Source organism: Phyllostomus hastatus, unplaced genomic scaffold (assembly GCF_019186645.2).
Source record: "Phyllostomus hastatus isolate PE091 unplaced genomic scaffold, TTU_PhHast_1.1 phas_scaffold_11, whole genome shotgun sequence".
In the NCBI taxonomy this organism is placed as follows: Eukaryota; Metazoa; Chordata; class Mammalia; order Chiroptera; family Phyllostomidae; genus Phyllostomus; species Phyllostomus hastatus.
Genome location: NW_025334005.1, coordinates 3,316,359 through 3,327,162, shown reverse-complemented (window position 1 = coordinate 3,327,162; position 10,804 = coordinate 3,316,359). Strand labels below are relative to the sequence as shown.

Here is a 10,804-nt window from a genome sequence, read left to right as displayed (position 1 = left end):
GTGGGTATGGTCAGCGCTTAGCAAGTGCTGGAGGCAGAAATAGTCTTGATACCCGAGCACGTGTCGCACGTCCCGGGGAGCTGGACACCAGGTACCCTGCTCCAGCCCTCCCAGTTGGTCTAGGGGGACAGGCCCACTTGTTCCCGCGTTTTAGCCCAAGTTGGGAGAACCGGACGGCTTGCAGGGTGGGCCTAGTTCTGGCCACTCTGCTCCGGCAGCAACGCTGCAGCCAGTTGCAGGGCCAGCCTCGCCCCCGGCAGCTGTGGCCCCGCCCCCGTTATAGCCCCGCCCCCAGGCGGAGCCGCGGGGAGCGGTAGCTGGAGAGCCAGCAGCGGGACTCCAGCGCGGGAGGCGGCCGCCGGGCGGGAGCCCCAGAGGTACCGGCGGGCGCGGGGGAGCAGAGGCACCACGATTGGGCTGGACAGGGGATAACGTGGACTGGCATGGGCTCGGGTGGTGTGTGTGTGGGAGGGGGTTCCTCGCAGCGTTGGCCGCCTGTACCTTCCCAACCTCCCTCCCGGCTCCAGCTCGAGTCCGGAGTCGGCACATCTAGTCCCTCGCCCCAGTCCCCCCCCACCCGTCCTCTGCATGACTGTCCGAGGCTGTGTGAGCGAGTGGATGGGGCTGTCCCTGATCCCTCGGTGGCACTGGCGACTGCCCCTGCTGCTGGCTGTGGACAGGGCTCCCCCTGTTTGGGGGCTCCCCTTCTCTGTGGGCGGCCTTTGCACACCGCCCCCAGTCCAGGGCCAGGCCTGGGAGGAAACATCTGTCGCGCCCCCTGGCAGCAGAAATGGGGTCGTGACCTCCAGATGTGCTGGGAAGCATCCAACGCCTCCTCCTGGGGCAGTCCGGCTTTCCGGCTCTGTGGGGGCGGGGCCAGCCCCCCCCCCCCAGTGACACAGGCCCAGAGGAATGTCCCGGCCTCAATGGACCCTGTGTGAGGCTGCTGGGTGGGGGGCAGAGCCCAAGAACACCCCCCAAGGCAGGGCCAGAGCCGGGCACTGGGCCAGAGAAAAGCCGTGCGCGTACAGGCAGGGAGCTCAGCTCCCACGAAGCAGAGGCCTTCAGACCCCTCCCTCACGGCCCCTCTCATCCCCACCGTGGCCACAGCCCAGGGCCAAGAGTTTGGCACATGGAGGTGGGGCTCCATCTGCCTCTACACACTTCACGCACGGCCAGCTTCACTCCCGGCATCCTCCACGCAATCTCCCTGCAGAGCTGAGAAGGGATGGGAATGGTTAACCCCATTTCAGAGATAAGAGGACAGAGGCTCAGTCGGGGTCAGCACCAGAGCTTGTCCCAGGAGCAGCAAGGGAGGAGGCACTCCAAGCTTTGGAGTCCTAGCCTTGCTTGGTTCTGGAACTTCAGCTGAGGCGTGCACGGAGCCCCTGCCGCTCCCCCCACCCCCGGCCCCCCGGCCCAGCCCCACACCATGCTGCTGGACGATGTACAAAGACCCCCTGGCATGTGCCTGCACCCCAAGGGGCCAGCTCCATGCTGGGTTCACTGAGGGGTGGCTCCCCATCATGTTCTCACACTACCCTGCACACCTGCCCCTGACCTCAGCGCATTTCCGCACCTAGCGGGTCTGTGGAGCCCACAGTGTCTCAGCACTCTTACATCCTGTGAGCGCACCCCCACCTGCCCCCACCTGCGCACGCAGGGACATGAGTGGGCAGGCGCAGCACTGTTTGGGCCCTGGAGACTGAGACCCAGGTTCGGATCCCAGCTCTGGCCAGAGCATCCCCTCACCTGGACCCCAGTTTGACTGCCATGGGACTCAGCCCTCCCCGTCAGCATCGGGGAGGTCAGGCAGACATCCCCTTGGTGCCCAGTCCCAGCCAAGGGGCCTAGTCATCGTGACTCACGCCCCTGCCTCCAGGCTCGGCCTCAGCGGTTTGCAAGAGGGTGAGCCAGGACCTGTCCTCTAGGCCAGGGTGACTCGGGTCCCATGACTGAGGTGGTATGACCCCACCACCTTCCTCAGGATGTGGGGCTGGGCAGGGGGCTGGGCCCAGAGTTGGGGCCACTTCCTGTGCCAAAGGAAGTCCTCTTGTCATTTCTGCTGTCCTGCCAGTGCACCCTGGGAACCCCTGTGTCCTTGAGGTTTTGAGGCTGTGAGGGACTGGGCACTGAGACCTGGCCTCTGGGTGCTCACCTCCTCCAGGACCCCAGAGGAAGTGGGAGGGGCAGGGAGGAAGGTCTCTGGGGACAGGACGTCCTCCCTTTGTCAAGTGGGCAGGACCCAGACACCAGTGGCCCCGTGGGTTTCCCGTCCCAGCCGAGACAAATTGTCTGTCCAGCTGGGCCAGGCCTTGGTGGGGACCCTCCGTCTGGGCCCAGGCCAAACTGAAGGTATGTGAGTGGGAACTGGGGGGCACTAGCAGCCCGAGGGCAGCCCCCGCTCCAGATCCGCAGGGCCAAGGCCCCCCCGACAGCCTAGGCCCCGGCAGCCTAGCCCCTTGTCCTGCTCAGCACTAAGCTGGAGGAGGGGGCTGGAAACCTTAGCCCCAGGCAGACAAGGAAGTGGCCAGGAAAGCGGAAGCGGCTTTGATGGTCTCAGAGGGGACCGGAAGCCAACCCGAGTGGTGGTGGAGGACTGAGCTGGAAACCCGGGTTCCTGTTTTCTCCCCCGCCCACTCTGAGCAGCCCCCTCCTCCCCCAGGGCAGGAACCGGCCTGGCGGCTGGGAACCAAGCAGCCACCACCAGCCCCGCCAATGCGGCCGGGCCCCCGGAAAGCCAGGCCCACTGCACGCCCATGTGGGCAGGCGGCGTCGGGAGCCCTCGGCGGGGCATGGCCCCCGCGCCCACCGATGACCTTTTTGCCCGAAAGCTGCGCCAGCCAGCCCGGCCCCAACTGACGCCCCACACCTTCGAGCCGAGGCCCAGCCCAGCCCGGGGCCCACTCCTGCGAAGCGGCAGTGACGCCGGCGAGGCCCGGCCCCCCACCCCGGCCAGCCCCAGAGCCCGTGCCCACAGCCATGAGGATGCCGGCCGCCCTGCTGTGGTCCCCACTCGCCTCTTCGCTGACCCGCTGGTGCTGCTGGGACTGCCCCGGGAGGAGCCGGAGCCCGCCTTCCCGCCAGTGCCTGAGCCCCGCTGGTTCGCGCACTACGACGTGCAGAGCCTGCTCTTCGACTGGGCTCCTCCGGGGCCTCGGGGTGCAGGGGGCCACACAGAAGCCGGCCCCGGGTCCCTGGCCTCGGCTGAAGGCCGGACTGCCAGCTCAGACCTGCTGCTCGAGGCGCCTGGCTTTGTGAGTGAGCTTGGGGGCGAGGGAGAACTGGGCCTGGGCGGACCGGCGGCCCCGCCCCTGCCCCCTGCACTGCCCAACGCAGCTGTGTCGGTCCTGGAGGAGCCGCAGAACCGAACCTCAGCCTATAGCCTGGAGCACGCAGACCTGGGTGCCGGCTACTACCGCAAGTACTTCTACAACAAAGGTGAGGGGGAGGCCTTCGGGAGGGGCAGAGACCCTGTCACCTGCAGCGCACCACCCAGTAGGACGCACGAGCTGTCCTTTCCCTGTCAAGTCCATGGCCATATGAAGGGTCAGCAGGCAAGTCCATGGGCCAAGGCTGCTCTGCTGGGCCCTGATGTAACCACCATCCTAAGGCCAACTCCAGCCTGCACAGCCAGGCATGCCCCTCTGCCTGCATCTGGTCCATCCTCATACCCCTCCGGGCTGGGGAGAGATTCCCCTGCAGGCCGCCCGGAACCCTGTTCTCGCAAGTGCCCAGAAGGGAGGGTCCCAGACATTCTGGAGTGCATAGGCGTGGCGGGCAGGGTCTCATGGCAGGTTCTAGTCATGGGAGCAGGCTAGCATTGGCCCCCTGGACCTGAGACAAGGTGTGATAGGGCCAGGTCCCCGCAGAGGGGGCAGGGCATAGGGCCTGGAGTCTGGAACAGGCCCTTGGCTGGTTCGAGTGTGGGCGGGGCTTTGGAGGGGTGGGGCTTAGTCTGGGGTCTGCACTAGGTGTGAGATGGGGCCTAAGCTGGGACTTAGTGATGGGCCAGGGTCCAGCGCGGGTGGGCGGGACTGGTGACCCACTGCCTGGGGTCCCCCCAGAACACCAGAACTTCTTCGGACTGGATGAGGCGCTGGGTCCCGTGGCAGTGAGCCTCCGGCGGGAAGAGAAGGAGGGCAGCGGAGGGGGCACCCTGCACAGCTACCGGATCATCGTGCGGACCACACAGGTGGGCCGGGGTCATGGGGTCAGACCACAGGTTTCGTCCGCGACGACCTGCATGGATTCTCAGTGCCCCTACGTTCCGTCCTCAGCTCCGGACGCTGCGTGGCACCATCTCGGAGGAGGCGCTGCCACCAGGGCCCCCACGGGGCCTGTCCCCGAGGAAGCTGCTGGAGCATGTGGCGCCCAAGCTGAGCCCGACCTGCCTACGCCTGGGCTCAGCCTCGCCAAAGGTGCCTCGCACGCTGCTCACGCTGGACGAGCAAGTGGTGAGTGGCCACAATGCCCCCGACCCTACTGCCAGACCTGGTCTGACCCAGCCTGCCCGGCGCCCAGACACCCAGCCTGACCCTGATCCTGGACGGGACTGTGGCCCTAAGGAAGCTGGCTTTTCGGAGAGAGGCCATCAGAGGTCATCTTGAGCTTTTCCTCTCAAAATAAAATCTAGACCAGCAGTATCCACATGGTCTGGGAACCTGCTAGAAACACAGATTACGTGGCCAGGTCCCAGACCTATTGAATGAGAGCTTGCTCTTCAAGATCCCAGGGGTTTGGGAGGGAGCTGGGGTTTAGGAGCTGGGCTGGAGGTGGGGCTGCAAGGGTCAGGGGAGATGAAATTAAAGTGGGGACTCTGGACGGAGACAGGGTTAGTGTGAAGACGGGGGGCCGGAGCTGGGGAGGGGAAACAGGGCCTGTCTGCATGGGGCCGCAGAGCCTTGAGCTGTGCAGTGAGCCCCAGAGGGAGAGGAGCCGGGAGCAAAGAATGAGCAGAGATGGTGCGGGGTTCAAGGCCTCCAAGGGCTGGGGTGGGGGTGCCTGGGACTTGAGGGAGCAGGGGACAGGTTGGCTTTGAGATGAGGGTGACAATACGAACATTTATCAGGATCAAGTACACCGTGTTCAGGGCCCTTCCCGTGAATCACCTCCTCTGTGGCCACACGAGAACCAACACCCTCCCAGTCCCATCCCACCTGTGACCTCCTCTACCCTTCTGAGCACTGGGAGCAGGACAAACCAAACCCACGTGACAGATGAGGACACAGAGACGGCTTAGAGAGGGTGGTGCTCAGGGCCAGGCAGGAGGGCGGCCCGGCCTCCAGGCCTGCGCCCCACCCACTCCCCCCGGCCCAGAGGTGGCGGCGGGGAGGGACTGAGGCCTGTGCCTTTTCCCTGTGCCCTCCCTGCGCACCACCCCCCCCCCCCGCCAGCTGAGCTTCCAGCGCAAGGTGGGCATCCTGTACTGCCGGGAGGGCCAGGGCTCGGAAGAGGAGATGTACAACAACCAGGAGGCAGGACCGGCCTTCATGCAGTTCCTCACCCTGCTGGGCGACGTGGTGCGGCTCAAAGGCTTTGAGAGCTACCGGGCCCAGCTGGACATCAAAAGTGAGGCTCCGGGGGCTGGGGGCTGAGAGATGGGGGCAGATTCCTGCTGAGGGGCAGGACGCCTTGCTGAGAACCAACTGTCTTGTCACTTCTCTGTCCCTTATTGTCGTAAGGTTGGGGACAACAGTGAAGAGTTCTTTGGGTAGGCTGGGGACATGGGTCAGTGGCTGCAAAGGCCAAGCCATGCATGGGTTGGGGGAGGGGCTGAGACTGTCCCCAAGGCCTTGGTGCCCTGCTGCCTGAGCTGGGACCCAGGGACACCACCCCCGTGTCAAACACACATATTCTACCAGCTCAGGCTCCCGGGAGTGCCTCTGCCTGCCGGGTGGGGTGGCCCCCGGGAGGGGGTTTTGTGGAGCGCCTCCTGCCTCCTGCCTGCCTTCCACTCTCTGGCCGTTCCACACACGCTGGTGCCTGGGCCGACATCTGTCCTCTAGCTCCTCTGCCCTGCCTCCCTCTGAGCAGGCCATTTTTTCTTCTTCTGTGTTCCTTCTATTTCAACACCCTCAACCCTACCCCGGGCTGGAGGCTGGAATCTTTGGCGGAAGGGAGAGGGGAGCGGCCAAGGCTGGAGCCCTCACGGCCTGGGCATTGGCTGGTGACGTGAAGGGGTTGCCCACCTGCAGCTTGGGGGACACATGGGCTCCAGACTGCACTCGGGGCTGGTCGGTTCAAGCCACCCAGATTACCTTTTCTCTCCCTCCGTGTCCCGATTCCCTGGCCACAGCGGATTCCACAGGCACGCACTCGCTCTACACCACGTACCAGGACCATGAGATCATGTTCCACGTGTCCACGATGCTGCCTTACACCCCCAATAACCAGCAGCAGGTGGGAGGGGGCTGGGAGGTGGGCGTGGTCAGGGGCTTCTGGGGAGCCAGGGAGGGGGCTGTGGGGCCCGCAATATTTGAGCTTTGGCCTGAGCTCTGTCGACCTTCAGCAGCCCTCCCAGCCAGTCACCCTCCTCCAAGACCCAGGGGCAGGTGGTGGAGCCACCGGCGCCCGGGCTCTGCTCTGCTCAAATGAGGCGGGACTTGGAGGCAGACATGTCCCACTCACATGCCCCACCATCTGACCCCCAGCTCCTGCGGAAGCGCCACATCGGCAACAACATCGTGACCATCGTGTTCCAGGAACCGGGCAGCAAGCCCTTCTGCCCCACCACCATCCGCTCGCACTTCCAGCACGTGTTCCTGGTGGTGCGCGCGCAAGCGCCCTGCACCGCGCACACTTCCTACAGGTGGGCGCCCCGGTGGTCTCAGTTCTGCCACTGGCAAGACTTCCTGGGTCCTTCCCGCTGCCCCTGACTATCATGTTCCTCCCCGCAGGGTGGCTGTGAGCCGCACCCAGGACACCCCGGCCTTTGGTCCGATTCTGCCCCCTGGAGGAGGCCCTTTCGCGGCCAACGCCGACTTCCGGGCCTTCCTGCTGGCCAAGGCGCTCAATGGCGAGCAGGCAGCGGGCCACGCACGCCAGTTCCACGCCATGGCCACGCGCACGCGCCATCAGTACTTGAAGGACCTGGCCACCAACGAGGTGACCACCACGTCGCTGGACTCAGCTTCGCGCTTTGGCCTGCCCTCCCTGGGCGGCAGGCGGCGAGCGTCCCCTCGCGGCGCAGGCGCAGAACTGCAGGCGGTTGGAGCGTTGGTGTGGGGAGTGCGCGCTGCGCCCGGGGCGCGCGGCGCGGCCGGGGCCCAAGGGAGCAGCCCGGATGGTGCCGAGGTTCCCTGCCTGCTGGGCATCTCTGCCGAGGCGCTGGTACTGGTGGCGCCACGAGACGGCCGTGTAGTCTTTAACTGCGCCTGTCGCGACGTGCTGGCCTGGACCTTCTCGGAGCTACAGCTTGACCTGTACCACGGCCGCGGGGAGGCGATCACCCTGCGGTTCGACGGGTCCCCTGGGCAAGCCGTAGGCGAGGTCGTTGCGCGCCTGCAGGTGAGACCCAGGAGCAAGGACGCTGGCTGCCCGGGTCCCTGTGCATGTAGGGAGCGGAGCCTGCTTTGGAATCCTTCCCTCCTGCCACCTCTCCTGAGAAAGGGAGAGTCAAGGGGGTCAGACCCAGCTGGTCTGACCCCCTTGGCAAAGCTTGGCAAAGCTGAAACTGGGGGATCCTTGGGCAGGTGACCCTTGTCTCCGAGCTACTGGGCTATCATCTGCCCGGCGTCTTGCCAGTGCTCTCCTGGGGGACAGAGCGGGTGGGGGGGAGTCTGTGTGACCTGGGATGAGGTGCTTGGGGCCGGTGCTGGGGTGGGCCCTCCCGGGGTCAGGGGTTAGAACCACTTATGACATGCTCTGCCCCAGCTGGTGAGCCGTGGCTGCGAGACCCGGGAGCTGGCACTGCCCCGTGATGGCCAAGGCCGCCTGGGCATCGAAATGGACGCCGAGGGCTTCATCACACACGTGGAGCGCTTCACGTTCGCGGAGACCGCGGGGCTGCGGCCCGGCGCGCGCCTGCTGCGCGTGTGCGGCCAGACACTGCCCAAACTTGGCCCCGAGGACGCGGCTCACCTGCTGCGCACGGCGCCCAAGGTCTGCGTCACCGTCCTGCCCCCAGACGAGAGCGGCCGGCCTCGCAGGTCAGGGCACCGGGATGGATGCGGAAAGGTGGGAGGGCCAGGCTGCTGGCCACCACGTAGCGCCTCCTGCGTCACCATTAACATTCTCAGGAATCCAAGAGGAAGGCCTTTCCGTTTTGAGAGGATCCCAGCCTCTCAATCCCCCTGAGCTGCACTTTCCTCGTGGGGAGAAGGAAGCCGATTCGTTCTACTCAAACTTTACTTATAGGCCCTGATATTTGAATTTTGTATGACTTTTCACGTGTCATGAAATGTTCTTTTGGTTTCTTTCAACGATTTAAAAACGTAAAGAACCATCCCTAGCTTGCACTCGTACAAAAACAGGCCCGTGTGGGACAGAAAGGCAAGGGGCTGTGTGCGGTGCCAGCGGGAGTTCCTGGGTCTCCGTGCCGGGTGTTGTTGTCTACACTCTGGAAGCGAGGCGCAGCACGACTATCCCCACCTCGCAGGTGGGGGCACGGGCGTCCGGAGTGCCTGACCCAGGATACCCGGGGCAGCACTGGGATCCGAACCCGGATCTGGGACAGTGGCCAACATCCAGGCACATGGTTTCCATTGTCAGGGAATTTGAAGAGCTCTCCTGGGAGTGAGCCTCAGAGACAGCCAGGAGCGGGGCTGGCGCTGCGGGGTGCCCGGGCCGGGGCGTTCCTTCCTGAAGCTGCACCTTCTTTCCCGCAGGAGCTTTTCGGAGCTGTACCGGCTGTCTCTGCAGGAGCCCAGCCGGCGGGGGGCCCCGGAGCCAGTGCCAGATGAGGCCCCCGGAGTGGCCCTCATGCCCCTCACCAAGCAGCTGCTGCGCGTGTGCCTGAGTGACGGCAGCAGCCCGCCGGGGCCCGGGGACCTGGCCGAAGAGAGGACGGAGTTCCTGCACAGCCAGAACCCGCCGTCCCCCTGCAGGTGCTCCCTCCGGGCCGTGCCTCCCATCCCACCCCGGGAGGCTGGGCGGGTGGGCCTCTGTGAGCAAGGGCCGTGGGGGGCAGCTTCCAGTGCTGAGCTGCCCCTGCTCTCCCCAGCTCCCTGTCAGATGAGGCCCCAGTGCTGCCCGACACCACCCCGGACCTCCTCCTGGCCACCACGTCCAAGCCGCCGGCACCTAGTGCTGGCAGGGAGACACCGCCCGCCCAGGTGAGCAGACACAAGGCTCTGGAGCCCTGCAGGCAAGGTGGGCCCAGTGGGGCCGGCGGGCATCACGGCATCCATGCCCATTTCTGCCCCTCAGGACGGGCCAGCCGGTCCCAGTGGTGGTGAGGACGGCGGTGACCCGGCTCCGGAGCTGAGAGCCTCCTTCTGGCCACGAACCTTGTCTCTTCGAAACTCCATCAGCAAAAGTGAGTCTGGAGCAGGGTGGCGTATAGGACAGGAGGCGGGCGGGGAGGAGGCCGGCCTGGGCTTTCCCGCCTGAGCCCACCTCCTTGTGCCCAGTCATGTCGGAAGCGGGCAACGAGACCATGGAAGACGAGTGGCAGTCCATCTCCGAGATCGCGTCCACCTGCAACACCATCCTGGAGTCCCTGTCCCGGGAGGGTGAGGCCACTGAGCGCGAGCCGGGGGAGCCACGATGGGGCTCGTACTGCCCTCACAGCCTGCTCAAATGCTCCCTGTCTCCCCACAGGACAGCCCATCCCGGATAGTGGAGATGCCAAGGAAACCCCAAAGTCTGATGCTGAGTAAGGTCCCCCACCTTGACCTAGCCCCTTCACCGCCGCCTGTGCCCCGTCACTGGCGTGAAGCACTGTCCCGGGGTTCTGCTTTCACGTGCGCATGCACATATGTCTGAGGAGCCTGGGGCTGGGCCCCTCTCACCCAGCTGGGCCTTGGAGCCAGCCGTGGTGCCGCCCTCTGCCTCCATCCTCCTGAGTCCTGGCCCCCATGTCCTCAGGCCAGAACCCGGGAGCCTGTCAGAGAAGGTCTCTCACCTGGAGTCCATGCTCAGGAAGCTGCAGGACGACCTGCAGAAGGTGACAGGGTGGGCTGGGGTTTGTCGGGGAATCACAGGGCCGCCCCAGGGAAGGGACTGGCCGTCCTAACTCCTGCTCCCTCCCCCGCCCAGGAGAAGGCAGACAGAGCAGCCCTGGAGGAGGAGGTTCGGAGCCTGCGGCTGCAGGCCAGGTCGTAGGACGCAGCCACCCACCTGCCCCCGGCCTCCCAGCAGCTGGGCTCACCCACCACCGACGTGGCCTGAGCCCTTGGGTCCGGCCCTAGACCCAACCATGGACCTGCTCCGAGCTCCCTGGGTCCTTCAGGGCCCAGGGGTCCCACTGGGCCTTGGCCCCCTCAGGAACTCTCCCTGCGCAGAGGCGCATCTGAGCACTGCCCCCACTCCCCAGCCCGTTATCTGGTGGCAAAGTAGTCCCTACCCCATTCCTGTTTGTAAATATTCTGCGAAGAAAAGGGGACTTCAGGGAGTAAAGAAGCCACTGCTATTTGTGTTTGTTTGTGTTTGATGTTCGCCACACGACAGGGTTTCGCCCCCAGAGGACCCAACCAAGAAGGTCCCAGGAGCGGTCAGAAAGGTGGGCCCTGGGGACAGTGGCTTGGAGCTGGACTGGTCCTCAGTGAGGGGCTCTCCGCTGCTGGGCCCCCCTTTGGCTTCCCTCCCACAAACATTTCTGTCTGTTGGGAAGCGTGTGGCCATGCCCTGCACCTGTTCTGCT

The 10,804-nt window shown here is 65.3% G+C and overlaps 1 protein-coding gene across 2 annotated transcripts; it reads left to right on the top strand.

Moving 5' to 3' along the window:
• Positions 1-300: 300 nt before the first annotated feature.
• On the top strand, positions 301-10,573 carry SIPA1 (signal-induced proliferation-associated 1). Of its 2 annotated transcripts, none has more exons than XM_045854905.1 (16): positions 301-377; positions 2,666-3,441; positions 4,068-4,195; positions 4,281-4,457; positions 5,397-5,571; positions 6,299-6,402; positions 6,654-6,811; positions 6,900-7,509; positions 7,876-8,150; positions 8,829-9,047; positions 9,164-9,275; positions 9,370-9,478; positions 9,573-9,674; positions 9,763-9,817; positions 10,030-10,108; positions 10,201-10,573. In XM_045854905.1, exons 2-16 carry the CDS (start codon positions 2,760-2,762, stop codon positions 10,264-10,266), a joined length of 3,051 nt encoding a protein of 1,016 aa, XP_045710861.1. In that variant the 5' UTR covers positions 301-377; positions 2,666-2,759; the 3' UTR covers positions 10,267-10,573. The 2 variants fall into 2 exon arrangements, with proteins under 2 accessions (XP_045710861.1, XP_045710859.1); XM_045854903.1 differs by lacking the exon at positions 301-377 and adding an exon at positions 2,197-2,355.
• The last annotated feature ends 231 nt before the right edge of the window (positions 10,574-10,804 follow it).